This window comes from Botryllus schlosseri, chromosome 9, assembly GCF_051294905.1.
Source record: "Botryllus schlosseri isolate E-star chromosome 9, Bs_hap1, whole genome shotgun sequence".
NCBI classification, from domain to species: domain Eukaryota; kingdom Metazoa; phylum Chordata; class Ascidiacea; order Stolidobranchia; family Styelidae; genus Botryllus; species Botryllus schlosseri.
In genome coordinates, this window is record NC_137244.1 from 16,925,711 (window position 1) to 16,948,406 (window position 22,696).

The 22,696-nt window shown below is 40.1% G+C and overlaps 1 protein-coding gene and 1 long non-coding RNA gene across 3 annotated transcripts in view; both read left to right on the forward strand.

Moving 5' to 3' along the window:
- Positions 1-22,696, forward strand: part of LOC145446194 (uncharacterized) — a 239,069-nt gene that overhangs the window by 133,961 nt on the left and 82,412 nt on the right. The window lies entirely within an intron of this gene.
- LOC145446188 (uncharacterized) lies at positions 6,480-14,094 on the forward strand. 2 transcript variants are annotated; one of them, XM_080324427.1, is made up of 5 exons: positions 6,480-7,089; positions 9,328-9,384; positions 10,411-10,493; positions 11,528-11,709; positions 12,857-14,094. In XM_080324427.1, exons 1-5 carry the CDS (start codon positions 7,017-7,019, stop codon positions 13,572-13,574), a joined length of 1,113 nt encoding a protein of 370 aa, XP_080180553.1. In that variant the 5' UTR covers positions 6,480-7,016; the 3' UTR covers positions 13,575-14,094. The 2 variants fall into 2 exon arrangements, with proteins under 2 accessions (XP_080180553.1, XP_080180554.1); XM_080324428.1 differs by lacking the exons at positions 6,480-7,089; positions 9,328-9,384; positions 10,411-10,493; positions 11,528-11,709 and adding an exon at positions 11,716-12,685.

A 22,696-nucleotide genomic window follows, 5' to 3' on the forward strand; every position in this document is an offset into this window, starting at 1 on the left:
CATGAATGAAACATGAATACTTGAATTGTTGGTAATTACGACGCTACGGTTGTCAAGGAGCACGGTTGAATTTATGATTATTCAATTACATGTTCAACAGCAGCAATTGTAATTGTAATTGTAATGTAATTGAAGCATGCAAGGAGTAATTGTAATTGTAATTTGATATTTTTAGCATGGAGTAATTGTAATTGTAATGTAATTGAAACATGCATGAAAGTAATTGTAATTGTAATTGTAATATAACTGAAATAATGTAATTGATCCAACTCTGGGTAGTGGCAGGAGTGCGATGCATACAGTATCGGAATCTGTACATGGTTTTGTATAGACGTAGAATTGCAACTCGCCAACCGCATGAGATCAGAAGAGAGCAGAAATGAATTCTCAATATTATATGGCTATACTTTAATCAACGCATAGTGGGTTCCACCCTTTATTTTAATAATCGTCAGATTATATTTTCACCTGATCAAAACACACACAATCTACCATGTTATATAAAATACACAATGCGTTACTATTGACCTTGTGAGTTGTGCCACCCTCTCGACGGGGTGAATTTACTGACATTGGATATGTATTTATAAAGTCGTGGTATTTTAGAAAACGATATCAAATAAGAATAAGTTTTAAATAATCGTATTTATTCTAATGCCCGTGTGAAATTTAGACAAATTACGATATGAATTTATGACTATAACCAATGCGAATAGTATTCAGTACTTTTGAACAGAACATAGGCTACTGTACTATAGTCCACCAGCACTTTACCCAACAAGGGACTCAGCAAAATAGCAGGCATTCATTGTGATCCACGAAACTTGATGCGAACTGAATGCATGCCCTCATTGCACTGGCCACGAGAGATTTAATATGCCTGGCAAAATCGATGATTGCGCGTTGACTTGCTGATACATCTACTGTTTTCCCGGCTGCATGTGTTATTTTATGCATCCGTGTGTGTTATGAATAATGAAGCGGATTTAGTGATTCCTGCAATTTTGTAAGAATAATCTGTACCTAGGGTCGCATTGATTTATAACCCCCAACGTACAGTGTTGGGATGACTCGAGTCATGACTTGAATCGAGTCAGACTCGAGTCACATTTTTCGTATGACTTGACTTGACTCGAGTCACTTTGCTAAAATGACTTGACTTGACTTGACTTGACTCGGCGTATCAGAAATGTGGATTGACTCGTGACTCGGAGCAAAATTCACGAGTCCATTTCAAGTCTTCAAGTAATCGGTGTCGATAAAAATCACTGTATCTTGCATATGTTCGGATTGTTCGCAAACGCTGGTGTACCCCGTGAGAGCGACCAATCATTCAATGATCGTGCGTTTTACTGAGCCTCCATTGTTCTCTCACAAATAAATTGACCGCAAACGAAGTGATCGAAGCTTACAGCTTACGTTGCCGTGAACTAGTATAGTAAAGTTATTTAGTAGCAAAATGTATATTTCTGTTCTCTGTTCTTATCTTAACCAAACCTCTTGCTTTATTGAAATTGAATTCGAATATAGTTTATATAGTTCTCAACCATTGGCGCAGGCTCGAATTGTACCACATCAATTTGTAAATGGGCAATGTATTGCATCTTTTCAATTCGTTTCTCTATTCTCTATTTTGGCCGGTAACCATAAACTGAGGCTATGCAATTACTTAGGTAGTTTAGCAGTTCTACGTATATGTGAGCGATACAGCGTGTATATTTAACTCTATATTCATTCATCGGTTCAAAATCAATGACCCCTCATTCTGTATATCAGACAGCTAGCAAAATACAATGACGTAATCATGCCTCATACTTCGAAAAGGTAACTTGACTTGAATCGTGACTTGACTCATGACTTGACTTGACTCGACTCGACTTGACTCGAGTCACCTCTAAAAATCGAGTGACTTGACTTGACTCGAGTCACATTCAAAAATCGATTGACTTGACTTGACTCGAGTCAAAATGTGCAATGACTCGAAAAGACTCGTGACTCGAAGGTAGTGACTTGATCTCAACACTGCAAAATATATAGCACGGGTTTCGTGGGGTTTCGGGTAATTTCTGGCAAATTCGATGCGCTTCAGTTACGTCACCTATTACTGCTACTTGAAGCTGGTTTACATTGATAAAATTCTGATTTATTACCACCACCTGGGGTGATGAAAGGGGGTAAGACGTACGACTAGTCCACAAGAGGTCTTATCAAAGCCGTCAGGAATGGATTCGAGGGACGGGGAAGTCATAATTTCCCATGTTATATTTTGAAGTGGTTCGTCGAATGAAATAGAAATGATATGGCGGGCGGGTCAAATCATTTGTCGTGACATGTAAAATGATCTCGCATGCTACAATTGGCACGCGTTAGTCGCGTACCAGTGGCGTCCAATGCCTAACCTAAACACAGGCTATAACATGTGTATTGTGTATACGCACAGAGAGCCGTTCAATTAGCTATCAAACATCGCGTATAGACATTTCATTAGAAAAATACTGAGTTTCGACAGGTTTGTAGCTTTTCGTGAATTATTTATAGAAGTTGATATCACAGCAAAAAAACTGATGTAGTATTTATTCCTCATTTCATCGCTTTTGTGTATAGTATACTGTATAATATAATTAATGAGATGGCGGAAATTCGAGCATAACTACCGCTTTTTGATTCAAAACTGTGCAATGAAAACGATTTGAGCCTCTATCGTTGAAACGTCCAAGTTTTCGAATTGAGGCTTTCCTGCGAGCGAGCTGTCTATGCCGAATTGCAGACAAATAATGCCCTCGATGCAATCGATTGCGACCACTTCAAGATTTTGTGAAGTATAGCCGGATGTAGGCCACATGAGCCATATCGCACAAAGGTTAAGGCTATACGCCCACCGTTCTGTAGATTTATGGGTATTCGTACTTTCGCTCCTATTCATTTTGCAGGTGCAATGGTGCATGTACAATGTGCAGTGTGCACTTTGTGCATCGTCTGCTTCTTACACTAGTAGCATCATGTCAGCAGCGCAACTCACGAATCATTACCGGAGTATGAGGAATATTCACAGTAATATCAGTAATCGGTTTATAGCACTACACTGATATCGCATAACGACATCGGCTGAAATTTCTTTGTTTGCTGATCGTATTTCAATATATGAGAATAATACCGTTTAGCAACAGGAGTTTTAGTTACGTCTGAACTGTAGTTTAAAAGTCTACTTGTCGTCTTATTTCTGCAAGCCCTGTAACTATACCTGGTCATATCATTGTATGTTTGAGTGTGTTAGCGGATCGGACGGCAATGAGGAGCCAAGATAAACCTACAACTTTCAGGTAGCGATTTTGAAGTCGAGCTAGGTCGGACCCGAGCCCGTGACCCATTGGTATTACAGGTAGGCTACGTGTGATGATTTCCCACTTGCAGACTGCGGCGACTGGCGGGATAGCGTAGTTGTATAATCCACAGCTGCAAAACCAATGGGTTGCAGGTTCTAATCCAACCGAGGTCGACTCCATAATTCTCACCTACGTGTTGGAGGTATATCTAGGCTCCTCCTCGTCATATCAACCGTGTTCGCAGATTATATTTTCATCTCCTCAAGACACACACAATGTACTGTGCAATGTGATACACAAGACGCACAATGCGATGTAACGAACAGATAGGGCACTGGTCGTGAACCTATGGCTCGCGAGTCATATATGGCTCTTTTAGGTATAAGATATGGCTCTTTGAGAAATTTTATACTTAATTTATCAATATTGCAGCAACTTGTTAGCAAATTTTCATGGCGGCGAGAATAATTATTCTCGTGGCAGCACAAACATGTCTTTGAGAGGTCAAGGCAGTGGGGTTTGTATGCAGGGTTAGGGGCTCGCACCGCCCTCTTTTCAAAATCTCCAAATTTAAGTTGCTGTCGCACCGGCGACTAACACCTTTGCGCGCCCAGCAATCTTGGATTGCGCGATACCTTGATTGACGGAAGAGAAGAGCAGACTTGGCGACACTTGTAGGACAATGCAGTTTTCAAATAGACAATATCTTCCTGATCTACAACGCTATACCTATCCTTTTTCTTGATTGGTTAATAGCTTTTTAGCACCGCCGTAAAATGTGAGTGCGTGTAACGCATTGTTACGTTACGCCGAATATTTCGGGTGTCCATTAATACTTAGATTTTCAGAATCAGCGCGACAATTGCATTTGATTGATATCAGTGATAATAAATTCTAAGCTATTTACGATCAGTTGCGCTGTCACAGGTGAGGCTTGGCCCGTCTTTACCTCATCTGAGTCTTACCTCTCCTTTCGCGCTTTATTTTCGAACAATAAATATGAAAATTCTGTGATTTTGGGAGTCAAAATGTTCAGAATCTAGTCAAACATCGATAGAAGATACCAATAACCATTGAAAGGTTCACGATTTTCCTTCACTCATCCCTGACGACATCTGAGGCACTGCCTCACTTGCCTCCTCTAACCCCGTGTCACTGATGTAACACACGGTGGGTATGTACTGCTGTAGTGACCATCATGACCATGTTTGGCTCCACCTACGCATGCGGGCAGAAAAATATGGCAAACACTACGAATCCCATATATTGGTGCCACCAATAATACGTCACGGATGTTCAATTGTGACGTAACAGTGGATTGACATGTATGGCTCGTTGGGAGGTTCCCGACCACTAAGATAGGGGGACCAACCAGTTGGGGTCTCTTGAACTGGCTGCCTAGAAGTGGGTCGTAAGTAGGGTTGCATTTAAAAGAAAAATCAATTTAAAACAAACATGTTTAAAACAAGGCCCTTGTTTAAAACATGTTTTTTATTGTTTTTTATGCCATGACGTCATGAATATTCAATTGTGACGTAATAGTGGATTGACATTGACAGTTGAGAATATAGGGTAAATATAGCTCATTTGACCAAATATCTGTACTATTGCTGTTGAACCGACTATTTTGAGGGTTCCAACGATCCCATATCGCTATACGTCCACTATATCGGGTGGTAATTGTCCGTAGGCTCATGCAACATGTTTTTGGAAAGTATTTACACAATTATGCGATAATTTTACAACTTGAAAAAAACAAAAATTAAAGAAAAGGCCTTTGTTTATAACACTGTTTAAAACGCCGTTTGTTTTAAATGCAACCATAGCTACAAGTCAGGAGCTGCGGAATAGAAATGAGGAAAATTGGCCTGGCGTAACTGACCATAGTAGTCGACAAGCACCATGAATACCACAAACAACAAAAAAAACTTGTATACTTGCAAACGTGAACTGATTCGTTCAAGTAATACATAACACAACCTACATCGCTACATGTGTCAAACCCCTATTTATACGAGCTTTGTTTACTGTGATAACCTTGTGATATTGCATGTAAAAATAGTTGCATGCGGTACTTAAGAAATTTAGGCGTATGTAAATTTTTATTTATTGCCATCGCCAAAACTTGTCGTCGACTGCTTCAAAGTCGATCATGACTGGAAATTGGATATTAAATCCCGTGTAAGTGTCAGTGTCGTTTTACTAGGCCGAAAAGGCATTGTCGCCTCTTATTCGGGATTACAGAAAAGTCATACAGGTTCATTTCCTAAAAGTATTAGAAAAGACGGATTAGCAAGAGTTGACTGATCTGCCTTGAATGGCTTTATAGAGACTTACGCGAAACCGTTGCAATGTGGAAATTTAACGTATCTTTCGAGAGACGAGATTATTGATCACGCTTCACTACTAGACACGAAATCACCGGGATCAGTTTAGCCTTTGGGCAATGAATTTACGTGCCGAAGTCGACGGCAGTAACCAAAACATCGCTATTATTCGACGGCTATCGCATTTTAAATACTCAAGCCTCAACCATAAACAGTATAGCTTAAATTTCTCCGCATATTTCGTGTTTCATAATGTTTATGTTTTACAGATACGCGATAAAATGAAGTTGCGTGTCGTGTTTAACAAATTCCGTTCTAAAATTTCAGTGCTGCTTCCGCACTTTACAACTCTGACTACCTACTAGTAGAAAGTCGATATTTGGTGGATACGGGACACGTTGCCACAAGCCCTATACCATGACCAAGTATTCATTATTTCCGACGACAGCCTCTATATTGCATCTATACTTCCAGCACCATTATATGCCCGTTCTACGTTTGTCGCGAAGATGCATCTTGAAATGTTGAACGTTGTTGCAGAATGTAGGCAAATTTACTTGGAATTTGCCGTCCTGAACAACTAAATATCAAAAAACTTATTTCGTAACTTTTGAAACCGTTTGCTAATTTTACTCGGAGAGAAACTTCGCCACTTCGTTTCGATTATATTTATTTTTCATAATAGTACCTCATTTTGCAGGGTTTTACCTGATATATATATATTTATGTATAAGAGAGAAGAGAGAGAGAATGGGGGGTGATTGTTTTCGCCTGTACCATCGAGATGCTTTAATGTATATACAATATATGTGAAACGAGACAGGTATCAGTAGGCTTAGTAACCGGCTCACACAGGTGTGCTGTCGTCAGTTACTTCTCCCAACTCAAAATTTCAGAGTCCTTCAGTTGTACAGCGTGTACACCTTTTATGCATGGATTATTCCAAATACTATCTATAATAGGATAGTTCACGTTTCGATATATATCCCAATTCAATAGCGTGAAGTCGATGCCATGAATCTTTGTCGTGACAGAAAATCCGACTTCGCCATCGCCGTAACATATTCAAAGTATATAGGGATATAGGCACCGCGAAGAACCATGGGAATTAGAAAATATACTACATTCTATTTAAAGAGGCTTTATTGTTTTGGTATACAATATAGTAGACATAGGAGAAATACGTCGTACAACAACGACAGAATATGTGAAATAAATTCATATTCATGTAACTCCCCCACCGTAGTGCGACTGTGAGCGATCAAGCCTAACGAAAAAATAAACGAGAGAAGTCCGACTTTTGCAAGGTTTTTCAAATAGTGTGCGCGTTAGGAAATTGATTTCAGACGCAAAATAACGGCGCACGATGTGGGCAAGTGAGAAAAGCATCATTTCCGCGAGAGTTACGGTGTTGGGATGTTCAGGCGTTGGAAAAACAGGTAAATAATTAGGCGTACGTAGTGTGGATTCAATCGCAGCATTGTACGGTTTGAAGTTGGAGAGTAATTCTGCGAAAGAACCAGAATGTCGCGAAAGTATGATGAATGATGACATTTGTAATGTATTTTGCGCGGGTATGCGCTGAAAATTATGTATGCTCATTGCTCATTGCTCACACCGCAGCAATGGTATTTTTCACTATCGGTATGGTTACCGGGGCTACGAGCATACCCTTACTGCTAAATGGTAACTAAAAGGTTGTGTATGGGTTCGTATAACTGTCCAATGCGTGCATGTTGTTCATAGGAACTGAGCTATTTATCACGCAGTATCGCATGTTTCAAATAACGCAACTACTTTCAGTATGTACTTCTGCTGTTATATGATTACATGATCCAGTACTATATTTGTATCCACAATTGATAGTTAGGATACATTGTTGAAAACGAATATACTACATTTTTTACAAGTATATCTTCTGCTGAATTATCCCATTAACTAAACCAAGAACAGCTTCCTTATGGTTGTTTGTGATGTATTCACTGACATTGTACAAGTAGAATTGATTAAGCAACGGCAGATGATTTGAAGTAATGCTATGTGTTATATGTGTAATGCTGTTATATGATTACATGATCCAGTACTATATTTGTATCCACAATTGATAGTTAGGATACATTGTTGAAAACGAATATACTACATTTTTTACAAGTATATCTTCTGCTGAATTATCCCATTAACTAAACCAAGAACAGCTTCCTTATGGTTGTTTGTGATGTATTCATTGACATTGTACAAGTAGAATTGATTAAGCAACGGCAGATGATTTGAAGTAATGCTATGTGTTACGTAAGGCCTTCGCAACTTTCGAATGTCAAGTGGTTCTTCGATATCCTGACTAGTATATAAATTCCGTAACGTCAATCACTGTCTCTGCTTAGGCTGATAACGGAGCAAACTCCAGCTTGTATACCGAAGTTTATCATACGATATCATGAAGTGCTCTTCCGAGTACGGATGAACCCATCGCGTGTTTGTTAACCAACATATGGAATCAGATAAAACTACGACTGTGCCGTTATCTTCACAATGTGTCATATTTGACGGTGGCACTCCCACGAAATGCTAGATGAACAAACTAATAATTCTGGTTTACTTTATATGTCTGGCTGAAAGTTGTTGTGAAGAGTCGTATTCGAGCCGTTATCGAAACAATACAAATACTAAGCGATAGTACACGCTGTTATTGACTCTGCACTGCAGTCTATATTACTTGGGATTGGGCAAACAGTTGAATCATTCGCAACAATTTATCTCGATGTTGAATTTCTGTGACATTTAGTCGTCAGCCAAATGTAGACCATGGAGATTGATTGTCCACAACAAGCATAATCACAGCTTCGTATACCATCCCGCAATCGAGTGCATTTGGTTTATAGCTTATCTTCGTCCGGTGTGCTGCATTCGATATGCTGAGAATATTATATTCACATGAGTGTCACCTTATCCAAAAGCTTGTTAGTATCAACCGTTGCTATTATTTAGTTGCCCTTTTTGAATTTAATGTAAACAGCATGGAAAAACTATGAACCCAAATCACCTTAACGTACAACATCCAGTATCCAACGAAATCAAGCAGCGTCATAACAGCCATTTTGGTGAAAATTCCTTCTTCTGCTTTGCACTTGAGCATTAGTTGAAATTTGTCGATTTTTATGATGTTGTTCTTGTTCACGGTAACATCTTCCGTGCTATGGTTGAATTATCTGCCAACGTTTGTTTGTGAATCTACCAAAATATTGCTTGCAAAAAGGGGTATTATTAGGAAGGCGCTATTGCTGTCCCTTTGAAACATATGCGAAGATAATGAAGAGTAAAATACGCTTGCGAATTGGGAAACGTTTTGGAGTTGAGCTATCGTGAGCTCGCTGAACCGCATAGCGATTGTTTAGCTTAGAAGCCATACATACTTGTGTTTGGAAAGTAGTATTGACATGCATCGCGATGTTTAACCTGATTTAACCTTGTTATCGAGTTAATGAAAAGGTGAAGACACTTATACCCGTTGTTTACTGAGGACTGCAAAAAGCTAGCTATGCTTTGTCTGCAATCCGCGCTTTTGATTTTGCTAAGACTGTTTTTCCTAACTTAACACCATGATAGGTGATTTCTATTCGCGTTGATAATCGTGACCAAACTTGAGAAAATAATTATACAATAATTTCTCTCCATTTCAGCTCTGGTGGTGCGCTATTTAACCAAAAGATACATCGGCGATTATATCAGCGGGACAGGTGAGGTAGCATTTGATTCTTAATTACATCCTTTTCGCCCTTATCGTCGAAGCGATGTCTAGCTTCGAGTTAGTCCTCTCTTTCGGAGATAGAGCAAATCGATTCTATTTGACTGCTCCGTGTATAAATAAGGCCCTAAATTAGTCGCGCCTCACATCATTTCCGTGAAATGGATTGGTTTCAAATGCACTTTCAACTTATCAATAGACTTAAACGGATTTAGTCTGAGTGTCAGAGTGAAGGATAAGTATAGCGAGCTGATGGCACACGCCGAAAGCTGATCAAATACGCGCGAAACGTTCTGGTTTGTAAATGAGGTAAACTGCACTTCGAACGAACGTTGGAGAAATAGTTTAGTGCGAAACAAGCTTTTGAATTATTATGATATGCAGATACCAGCCTCCGCTGCCAATTCCGAAACGATAATCCAAAACCTCGCGTGCATGTGGTTGTTCAGTCGAACGTTGATCTATGACATCACAGTGTTGACTGTCACGGTCATCGCGATAGGTTGGCTGGTAAATCGGGTTCTAGCGCGAGTCCGTCACGAAAGTGCTTTAATTTCGGCGCAGCGCGAAATGCGCGTGTATCACTGTATTATTTTTGATTGGATTGAGATATACGCCACGTTTCTAACCTCCTCGTGATTTGAAGAAACCCTATGCTAGCACCGTGTGCGCAGTACATGATCAACATCCAATTTCCATAATACGGTAAAAATTAAAAACAATACACCATCGTGGGACCCATGATAGTGCTTTGGTATTGCGAACGCTCAGACGGCTCACTTCTGCGATCGCGAATTGTTCACATGCTGTAGGTGCGCGCTATGACCCACTACAAAACACGCACTACAAGTTCTGCGATGTAATATTACCGAGACCAGCACCCGACATTGACGTTCTGAACACCAGTCGTGTCATATATGGCGTTTATTGGACTGCAATTGCAGAGGGCCATTGCGATGACGTATCGCACAAGACGATTGGGCGCCATAGTCTGACTCAACACTGCGTCTTTTCACAGATATCGCCTATAAATGTGAACTGAGTTTCATGCGGAGACAAATAGAAGTTCAAATAAAGGATACCAGTGGAGACATGAATAGGGTAAGCAATCCGATAAAATCTATTCAGATGCGTTTAAAGCCGCCTTGTCAAAAGAAATACATGTTATACAAGATTTGCACATATCTCTGTTCGAAGAGAGTATATGTCTAGTTGAAAGTGGCAACTTTCGGGTCACCGGCTTACTCTCATATTCCACAAAAATGCCGAGCCCAATTCTTTGATTTCGCGCCAGAAAAACCGATAGCTGCTATCTCTGTTAGAATCTCACGACCGAGTTGTTCCGCTCGTTATCACGCTTAACGTTGCCATCGTGTAATTAACTGACAAGGCTCCACTCACGCAAAACGTGATCCGACACCGAGTCTTGAAGACGTGGGAAACACGAGTAACAGACCGTCGACTTCACTTATCCTGACCCTGAATTTCTCAGACAATGGACTGCCAATCGACCTTTTCTGCGTGAAATCACAAGCCACTAGAGATTTGTGTGGAGTTGGCCGATGTTACGAAGTTGGAAAACACAGCTGCTATTCCACGCAACTGGACTGCAGAAATGCAGATACAGCGTGCGTGTGAGTCCAGCGTTCAGCAGCACAAACAAGTCCGCGTATTAAATACACGAAAGAATGCGATTGTCCTGTGCTGTGTAATTCAAGCAAATCTGACTGGCAAAGTGATTTTACGCTACGTACGATCACTGACATCCACCCGTCTCGCTAGACAACCGGAAATCACCAAACATCTTTGGTAGCGAGCGGCAAATGCATTATTCGGATTATAATCGTAATTCGTGACGTTATCTTAAAAAAGCTACAAAAAAGTTCTTTCGCCCGCCCGAGATGGGTTGTATATCTAATCATCACACAAGTGCCATCCACTGCACGGGCAAAATCTGACAACGTGACAGACCAACCACCTAGATAACAGCGGGCTTCGGGGCGATGCAATTCGGCATCAGACGTGCCGTAGCGCTTGTCACCGTCGGCGCGACCGTACTAAGTTACCTTTGTTTTCGTTGACTCATGCGACGTCACAAAGACACACTTCTAAGAGCCTGAACTTTACGTCTGCAGGATTCCATTATGGAGATTGCGAAGGAGTACCAAGCAGACGGAGATGTGTTGATGCTCGTGTACGCGATGAACGACGTGTCATCGCTGCGGTATGTTGAAGACGTGCTCCGGGAAATATCCGAAGTAGCACCCCGGGCGTCAATTCTGGTCGTCGGCAATAAATCGGATCTCAGCCAATCCAGGTTTGCAAAATACCCGTTTTTAACCAACCGTTTATCAGCACTTGAAGCACATATTACAATGACTCACTTACAAGTCGCATGTGCAAAGCTGTTGAACTGCGCTCACATCATCTCTACATTTCCTTCCTCAAAAACGCCTTCGTTCGACGATGAATAACAGAGTATTTTGAACCCGTTTGTCGTCACCAGTGACATGCTCAAATTGCCTTGTTGTGTATCCGGTGGTAATCGAGCTTATTATAAAGTAGCGATCATAAAATCATGGTTATTATTCCCATTTTTGTCCAATTAAAATTATTAAAATTAATTTTTCTTGACCCTTATCGAATACCGTACCATAAAACGACACGCCAATCCATAATTAAGTCGATCTCTTCTGCAAATCAGCGGTTCCGCCAACACTGAATTCATACACTCTGCACCAGCTACACGCATGCTCTGGTCGTGTAAGCTGCAATTAAACTTACCTCAAAATGTCAAGCAGACACCAAGCACTTGAGCTGAGAAATTGTTATAATATGAATACTGGATTTAGCAGAATGAAATGCATAGTGGTTAATTATTGCCTTGCAAAAGGTGTAGAGTGTAGACGATACCGAGGTGTCTGCGATTAATTTTATTTGTTTGCAAAACTTCGACACGATGACGCATGTCGTTGCTGCTAGTGTAGACGAGAAAGCAGACAAGTTTTAAAGATGATGAATTACATGGTGAAGGCTATTACTGCTGCAGACAGCTTACTAATGGATATTGTGGAAAATTTCACCGTTATAGCTAATGACGCTTCAACGTCTGAGTACGGCGATGATAACATTAAGTCTGCAGATATAAATAGAAACCCAATGACATCGTATATTCTGAAAATGATGACCCATAGGCAATCCGTTAGAATGCTATTAGAAGGTGTTTACGCTCAATCATGGATTACATACTATTTCGTGCCTTTATTGAACTCGAGTACGGCTCTAATTATACGGTAAGTACTGTTTTTACAAATCCTCGTATGCAATGAGTTCACAAAAACTCCCTAATCAAAATCCTTTCTTCTGGAAAATACAGCGTAATGGGAACTCAAGTATTTTAATCATCGCTAGCTTACTGAGACAGATAATAATCCACGTAACTGTAACATACATTTTCATTTTAGCGCCTTCCTTCAGACTGCTATCAAAAAGATGACAGCGCAGTACTCGTTCACGCACATGACAGTATCGGCAAAGTCATCTTGCGCTGACGCTTCGCGAATATTCTCCAAGTCGATCGCCCTCGTGATCAAGAAGCGAACATTCCAAACCTGCGCGTCTTCGGCCGACCTCACGATTTACAACGCCGAAAAGACGAGCCTGGCGCATATCGCGGACTCGAAAGGCTTTCGCGGACGGCGCTGCGGCGCGTCGGGCGCGAAGCTCACTCGCCGAGCTACTGTAGACTGCGGGCTTACCATACCAAAAACAGAGCGCCGGCCCTCCGAAAGACTCCCGTCCGTGGAGGACACCATCGAGGAAGAAGCGGAAGACAGGTGGCAGACTGACTGTCACCCATCGCCGCGCGACAGCAAATCGAATTCCCCGCAAAACGTACACTCCGTCCCGAAGAAAAAACAGAAAAAAGTACCGCCCTCTTCGATCACTTTGTCGAAAGAGCCGCACGAGTCGTTCGTAACGTCGGCGACGCCGATGTCGGCCCCGCTTCCACAAAACCGGATGCCGGTGTTTCGATTTCCGGACGTTTCGTGCGCCGCTGAGTATCGCTACGCCAGCTTGCCGACTTCCCCCGACAATGTTTTGAAAAGGCAAAACAGTTTTTTGAATAAGCTCAAAGGCGCGCTGACGGCCGTTCCGCAAAGGCTTAAAAGTCCGAAATAGGGTTCGCGGCGAGGATTTGTCGACTCGCGAATCGTAAAGCACCCCGTTACTTTTTTGTGATAAATATTTTCCAGACGATGAGCAGTTGGCGTTTATCAATTAAAATATCTATTTATACCGTCATCCTGTCCCTTTTCGTGCGCTATTTATCTCTATTTCATTTTGTGCAAGTTATTATGGTAATCTTGCGAGAGTTTAACTACGCACGAATTCAAAAAGCTGTTAGTTATATCAGTGGTAGTTTCGCGGAATTAAGATATGTTCGTCACCAGGTCAACTCACACTGTCTACGGGATAAACACTGCGTTTCTATGCTCTCAATATACGTAAACCGCAGGTCGGAGTACATCTGAGCAATTGTGCATGTTATTTGTGAGAGGTAATGGTGATGTACAAAGCGTCTGTGCTCGATATGACGATGTGAGATAACTTTCTGTGTGCGCGTAGTACGGGTACACCACACAAATTAGAACGATCAGTTTTCTTTTTATGCGTGAAAAATATATTGTCCTTTGAATGACGTCATTGTGCTAATATTGTGGCGTTATCTTTCGATGTGTCCTATCAGCAGAATGGGATTTCAGAAGAGTCACAGAATCATGACACGGCGTTGGCGGTCTTATTCTTCCTGCAAGCAAGGTATTTCCTTAAAATCTGTGACATATGGCTAAAATGGCAAACTGACCTTTACACAAAGCTAGGCATCTGCACTTATAACAGATGGGGGAACAGACGAAATGAATCGTGGGTATCAAACATCTTTGTTTAAATCTTTGAAATCTTTGTTTATTCGGCATAATCATACGGGTATAGAAATAGAGGTTAAGAATTATATTTTTGCCGTCAACCCCAGCATAACACCTCAGATTATTATCGGTAACGGTAGATAAGCTTTGTTCGGATAAAAGTTACCTGAAGTCGGCGAGAGGATTATGAATTCTTCTGCACCCGTACTGTGTTACCAAGTATTTTATATCAAGTTGATGGATGATCGAGCATGCTCGGGGCGATATGACAGTATTCTGAATATATCGTTACCAAGTAGTACGTGCATACTCAAATTAACTTTTTAACCACTCAGATACAGGCTTATATAAGATGCGATGTTGATAAGCCTCGGCGGTGGGATGTAGGATTACATTAGTTTCACGAATGCTCATCATTTAAGTACACTTGATTGCATGATACACCGAAAATCAAATGTAGTCAATGTATATGGCAAAACGATTACTCAGTGTAACAACAGATCTAATCTTTTAGTCATGGTCACTATTGTAATTCGAATCAAATCATATCTCTCATACTTCGTAGTGGTCAAAGAATGAAGGCAGTAAACGAACATCGTTAAAGCATGTTTGTTTGTGTACACCGTGCGCATTCCGCAGTAGACGTCTGTACTCTGTAGAGTACGTTGATGTCTGATCATGTCGCATGACTAACGTAAAGTGGTTAGATGTCCCCAACAGCTGTTTTAGCACGTCATAGTTCTATTCTGCCATCGATTTCCGTCATCAGAACACTGTGTGTGTGTGGATTTGTTTGCAGTAAGTTCTTAATCTTTAGGAATCTGGTCAAACTATCTCGGATTAGTCATCTGAAAAGAGTTTGTTCCCTATAATATGCATCGGTTGTGCGGCAGTGAGCACAGATAGACCAACAATCACGATAACAGCAGAACATTTGACCACTGCCATTACTGTAAAATCGTCATAAAGAGAAGAAAGTTCGGCAATGAGATGACGAGCTGGGTTTCATCGCTCAATTTTGTCTCGTCAGATCGTGCCTTGACTATCACTGATAAAAAAAACCTCTACAGAGTCAGCTATGACGAAAAAGTTATTCACTTCATCATCTCCCCCTGACATGTATCGTGAGATGGCCAACTCGAATTTCTTGTCAACATTTCCCCGTCAGATTGTGACGTTTGGAGCCGGCGAAACGTTCAATGACCGCCAAGATCAGGGGCAAAAGTCCGCGTCGTAATCAGTTATACATGCGGTAAATTTCAAGCCTCATCAAAACTTGTACAGCTGCTGCGAGTCTCATAAATCATTGATGAGGTTTCGCGCTTCGACGATATATCCTCATTTGTCTTTATCTTCATATACGAAGGCTAACATCGGTCTATACCTATTCTATGATGCCATTTTACATTATTATTGCTTACGACCCAATGCGATTTTGTATCACAATAGCCTATCATATTGCAGTGATCAGAAGATGTATTGTAACACACGAAGGTATGACTTATGGAGCGATACTGTACCTGCAGGCATCATATTTAGGTGGGAAATTGTGGCAATGGGTCAAGATTTTATTATTCTGCGGCTTTATACCAGAGGTGGTCAGTAACGAAGTACTTCTACTTTTTAGAAGTACTCAAGTAGTTTTCCTCTACTTCTGGTACTTACTCAAGTAGATCTGATTTTCTCTACTTCTACTTCTACTTCGTAATATTTTGTGATCCACTTACTTACTTTTCGCTATTTTCAGTTTGTCAAGTAGAAGTAGTTTAATCCCCTAATACGGAAGATAGCCTGAGGAATTTCGGGGCTGTTTTCACGAAGTACCAACATTTAATATTGATAAAACTCAAGTAAAGCCCAGAAATGTTGTTGCGCTTCGCGCACAGTAGTTATGGAGTGAAAAATATGCTGTCACGAAAGTATCAGTGATTATAATTTAGGTACCGGATTGCTTGGTTCCGTTCACACCGCATCGTCGCCCATATCACATATTTCATCACAGTAAATAAGGCCCACCATAACGTTTGAAACTACCGTTTTTCAATATAGAAATTACGTATCATATCTTAATCTGGAAAATCTGGAAAATCTGGCATTTTTGAACGCTACACCTGATTTAGCAGATCACCTTTGAAGCTTTACGGACAAAAGACATGAAATATATATTCCGCTTTTTAGAAGTGGTATTTGTATTTCACATTCAATTCCGAGTATCATACTTTGAGTTCTAAATACGTTCAGTTCTTTTGTCTTCAGAACATATATTGAAGCATAAACGCAACTGTAGTAATGCCTCTATTTTCCGAAAATAAAGTTACACTAAGTATAAATTTTACGATCAACAATATTTGTTATTAACGTATACTAATCGCGCAAAGTGTTGAAACCGTATCCGATACAACTTCTCTGTATTGCTCTTCGCCTAAACTTAGGGCCATATAATATGGGGTCGGGCGCCATGACATGATGTTCTTTAAAACGCAGTATTCTACTAAACAAAAGCTTAGTATCGCATTTTCATATCAATATTATAATTTGCATCCCATGATGCGAAAGAATGCTCATTCTATCGAAAATTGATATCTCATGGGATGCATCAATACGAATCAAGCTCTTTGCACGTTCCGCATAGCTCAATTTGCAGCTCTTGACAGTCCATGCGATCGAATTAAGACTGTTTTCAAACTACTTACTTACTTACTTGAGTAGATTTAAATTCGGTCAATTCTACTTCTACTTCAAGTAGTTTCAGGTTGCTTATAGAAGAAGTACTTCTACTTGTACTTGAGTAGATTTTTCCGTCGCTACTTCTACTTCTACTTGAGTAGCTTCCTTGACTACTTTGACCACCTCTGCTTTATACTCAAGTCGTCTTTTGTGTTTCAGTGCAGAAAAATGCATAAATCCCCCAAACCGCCATTGTTTCCAGACTATTCCCGGTAATGACTCATTCGCTTCAAGTAGAATTCAATTTATGGTCGAGACTAGCAATGTGAAATGTATAGCTAACTACCGGTTGGGGAGTATTGTTATACAATGACTTTTTGTCACGTCAATCACGGTGTGGTCTTGGGAGAACGGGATGTCTTCCACGCACAGAAATCAATTCTTTCGGTTTACAGGAGTGGTATTTTGAATTGTAAATTTCCGTGGTTGAGGCGCAAACAAACTTCGGTTGAACGGATTGAATCGGAAATATAAACAGATATCGAGCGATAAGGTATTTTAATCAATACGAGTAAACATGCCTTGACCTATCGATCACTATAAGCAAACGGTTAACATTTCTTTGCCGGCAATGTAAATGTTGCAACACTTTGTTTTTGAACTCTGTTACAGCGTATATTTGGTGTTGACAGATTTCAGAGCAAGTGTGTATGAATTATTAAATTATATAGCCTACTTAAATAAAACGGGATAGTCAACTGGATCTGTTCTACATACACTGTCAATTATTTCAATATTTCGAGACACCTATATAAGATATTGTTCAGATACCGGCATACCCGGCGTAGTGTAATTCCAATCGCGAAGTCAGCAGCCAACATGACTTTGACTATGTGACAAAATAACTCTGATAACAGTACCTACCATGCAATTAAGTCAAAGAAATAACGATGCCTTCAATCAGCGCACGAGACATTCATTCATTACTCATTGTTTCATTGGCTTAACATTTGTCAATGCTCATCAATTTGAGATCAATGCTAAATGCTTACCAAACTATGCATCGTCGAAATATTTCTCGACATTCGACAGGGGATTGATCGGGACCACATTTAGGAGTCTTTGTCAAGTCAATATGACCTTACCCAATAATTTCTCAAATGATATCTAGTGGTAGATATTAAATAATTTCGGTCAGCATTTGAAGTGATTCCGAGGATAACAACACGAATTATCCCTATCTACAATTACATATGCGATCATTCAACGCGCACATCTGTTGTCAAGTGTCAGTTAGGTTATTTGGGCTGTAATAGTGATTTCACGCTGACATCGATTTATGATGTTTGTGATGCAAAGCTTCAATCGCTACTAGAAAAGCAGGCGTCGAGACTGCGACGCCGTATGCAAAAGACTTTTAATGGGATGTAATTTTTGATATAATATTTACCATTCTTTATTTGTTACAATGAGAGTAAACTAATTATAAAAGTAAAAGCATCACTTCCCGGGTAAGCAATAGCTGACAACAGTAGTAGGACTTTCTCTCAAAAGTCTCATACATACAAGGTCGCGGTCAAGCATTTAGCGAACCACGTATTGCATCAGGAAGAAAGAGGAAATAGCCCTTTCCGTCGCTTGGGGAACTAATTAAGGGGTGGCGGGGCCCCGGGGGTTGTGATTAAGTAGGTTAAAGCATGAACCTTTTCGTGGACTCTTCCGTCAATCCAGATCATCTCCTTCGATTGCCCAATGTGGATTCTTATGCATCGCACATACTCATGCTGATCTGGCATATTATGGTCTAATCTTTATAGAATACAAATGAGGGCAGTGACCGCCCAGTATAGACCGATGAAGCTGTCATTATGTTTGTCTATCAACTATACACTACACACCATAAACTTTAAATAGGCCTATTTGCTAGCTCATATCCGTAACAAACAATATATTTATGATCATCTTCTCGAATCCCTCACAGGGTAACATGTTGTGAAACATTGAATATTATGAACTTTCTTCCAATACATGTGACAGGCGTCGTGGAAACAGTCAATTTCACCTAATTCGACCGAAAAAACATGTGTCGCAATCGAGACTTGACGTGGTGCTATAGTCCTTGAGCAATATACCCTTCGGGGATGACAAGGGATATTAACTCGGGGTGTACATGTACCATTGTATCTCTTGGATATACGGCATGTGTGAAATTATGCTCTATATTTAGGCATATTTGTGAAAAATTGGTAATAAGTAGGGCGATTTTTTTTTGACATGTCAAAAAAAGTCAAAATTAGGTCAAAATTGTAGCGTTAGGTCAAAATTTGTCAAAATTGTTTACAAAATCAAACATTTTTTGACCTCTACATTTAGTTTGTATCGTAGATTTTGCGCTGTCTGTGAACTTATCATTTGATAATTTACAGCCTGTAGCCTACTTTATAGGCCTACCGTTGTAAACGGCCCATCGTCTGCTCATTGTGAATCATAAACGGTCAAATGAAACAAATAGATACATGGTTTTATGGTCAACGTACCGCAATATCCTAACTGAAGCAAGACTGCTTGGGCATTGCATGGTTTTTACATCAAGAAGCGCAAGCTGAAAAATTGTGATACAGACAACATTGTCAGAATGAAGCAACACGGTGCATCACCAGCAAGCAATGTGCACACAACTTCAGTGTTGTCAGCTAACAACTGCTGCTGTTGAACGTTATTTCTCCATTCTCGACAAGCTACTTAGTAAGAACAGACACTTTCTACCCGATATAGCGCAGTGGTATAATCCGGGGCTGCAACACCAATGGGTGTGGGCTCGATTCCGACCGAGGTCGACTTCATAATTCCGATAGCTAAGTGTTGGAGGTTTACCTAGGCTCCTCCTCGCCACCTCATCCGCGTAAGCGGTGTCTTACAAAAAAGCCTAGAGGTGGGCCGTGCTATATGTTGGCAGTTACGGAAAATAATGAAGAATATCGGCCTGGTGTAAATGACCATAGTAGTTGACAAACACCATGAATAGCCTACCACAAAACAAACAAACAAAACAAACACTTTCTACCCGAGAATGTAGGAAAGTATCTTTCGTTGTACTACAACAAATTTTAATTATCCCACCATAATACGTAGTGTAACTACTGCAATTCTTCATAGGGCCAGATTTCGTTAAAATACTAGTTTTTTCATGTAAAAATTTGTCAGTTTTTGAGCCAAAAACGTTCTTTCAGGCCAATCTACTTTGTAAGGACAGACAGTTCCAACCGGAAATGAAGATAAGTAGTACAATTTTAACATTATGTGCGAAAACACCTAATTTGCATACGTGAGGTCAAAATTTGGTCAAATTTCAGTTTTTTTAGGTCAAAAAAAGTCAAAATTTACATTTTTTAGGTCAAAATCTTCCGTTTTTTAGGTCAAAAAAAAATCGCCCTAGTAATAAGTTACTTTGTTACTTGCGTATATTGAACGGGTTGATTGGCAAATGCAAATCTCAGGCTTAATGAGCATTTCGATAATCGCCATGTGCGTGACAAGTCAAGAAATAATTTAGGAATTGACGACCATACTAGTATGTATTGATTAGATGGGAGCCTCAGCTAGCTTCAGCCAAACGATACTTACATTGAATAAATTAATGATTGTTCATAACGATATTATAATGTCAAAGCTGCCATGATGGCAATTAAGAGCATGCTGAAGTCGGCGGTAAAAATGAGTTTATTCGATGAATCTCGATGCTCTTTCCTCGATGTCTTTACCAAATAGCAGTGGCGTTAGGGATAAGTGTTGTAAAGAGAAACATGGCACTATAACAAATCAGAATATTGGCGCGGACGTTGTAGTAATCAAGTTTATTCACGAGTCTTAATTACACCATGTAACAAAAATTTAGTTGGGCCGATTTTTTGATATTTACTATACATTATACCTTGATAAAACATGTTTCCAGCATTTTTTGCCTCAATTGTCGTTTCAAAATGTCATTTTGAGCTTTTTAAACTTCCCACACCACGTTTTTTCAGCTCTTTTATTGAATTTCCTATTAACTCCTTCATTCAATTCATAATAGCTGGTTGCTAGTAACAATCATCTTCTCAGTCTCAGTCAGTATTCTATTGGCTACAGCAAGCAATCTCAAATTCCATGACGTTTTGTTCTGTTAATGCACTGACGCCCAAGCTGTGTAGTGTGTACTTATGCAGTACACGAAGTCATAATTAGATCCCAGCCGATTCTAGGGTTAGCATATTTTGGAAATCTGAAAAGAGGACTATTTTTCAAAATTTTCAGACTGGTGATAACGGAGGTAAATCCTGGAAAATCGGTAAATTTATCCCACATCGTGGTCGGTTGACTAAAAAATAAAGGTCAACTTTCCAGCTCAACTCCCGAATCACAGCTTTTCTTCCACATCATCCGTTGGTGGCCAAAAAAAGGTCAGCTTTTCGGCTCAGCTGATATAGCCGCCGCAGCGTTACTTCAGTGCTGATATACTGTGTCTCAGTCGAGTTTTGCCCTATATTTACCGGAAATTCTCAAAAAAGGGCACAACCTCTCAAAAAGAGGACAAATCCTCTTAAAAGAGGACGTATATGGTAACCCTAGCCGATACGTCCGCCGTTGAAATATTGTTATCGGCGGTATCTACGTGTCCAATCATGTCATCTCTTTATAGTAAATATATGCAGTTTATATGATCAATACTTTTCAAATAACTTCTACCAACTAAAAGTTCTAATACTTGAAATATGTCACATTCCAATATAAGCAGAATATATCGGTTTATCGACAAAAATGTTATATCGGCGATATCTCTTTCGGCTAATATATTCTGATACCGATCAGGCTCTGGCAATATGATGTCTAAATTTTGCCGAATGGCCGTGTTATGTATGGACTGGTTTTGTATTGGAAATGATCATATAATCATTAATCACATACGCCTGTGAATGATCGTAACAGTCGGGATCGAATAAATGACCGAACAACAATAACAACAACTTGTGTAATTTTGGAGAACTTCAGTTCCTCGATGCGCTGAATTCGCGACTCCTTTCTCTCGGTGACAGCACTCTGCGACTCTGAAAATTTGGGATACTTTACAAATATTTTATGCGGAAAAGGACTCCACGGGTTTTATAACGATGGAATGAATAATTGTAATTATTGGTTAACTTCCGACAGAAAGCCGTCGTCTAGGAACTGTTATTCGACACGGAATTTATATAGCTTAATTTTAGGAAATTGAGCATAATATGGTCGTTTAACGTCACTGGCACGACTGATCGACATCAATGTAGAAACGTGCGCTTCAAATTCTTCCATATGGCGCAAGGAAGATATTCTCGTAGGCAATTTACTTTTGTTTTCTAAACAGCTAATTACTATTAAAAACTGTTTTCTCCCGCATCTAATGGTTATGTACACCATTATATCGTCTGCGAGGCCAACGCTTATGATGTTGTCTGTAAGCATGAAAGCACAAAGGTCGGTCGACGGAATGACATAATCCACCGATCTTATCCAACTGCTTGAGTTATCTCACTCTGTGATGTGCTCGGACGACTGTTGCATGATGTAATTCTAGCCGTGCGCATCGTAGCCTTGATCGTTTCCAGAGGGGATATGTCCTTGCGCGAGGCAACGTTTTTCAAACCTAATTTCAACAGGCGTTTGAGTGATTCTACACCGGTTAGGTTCTTATCC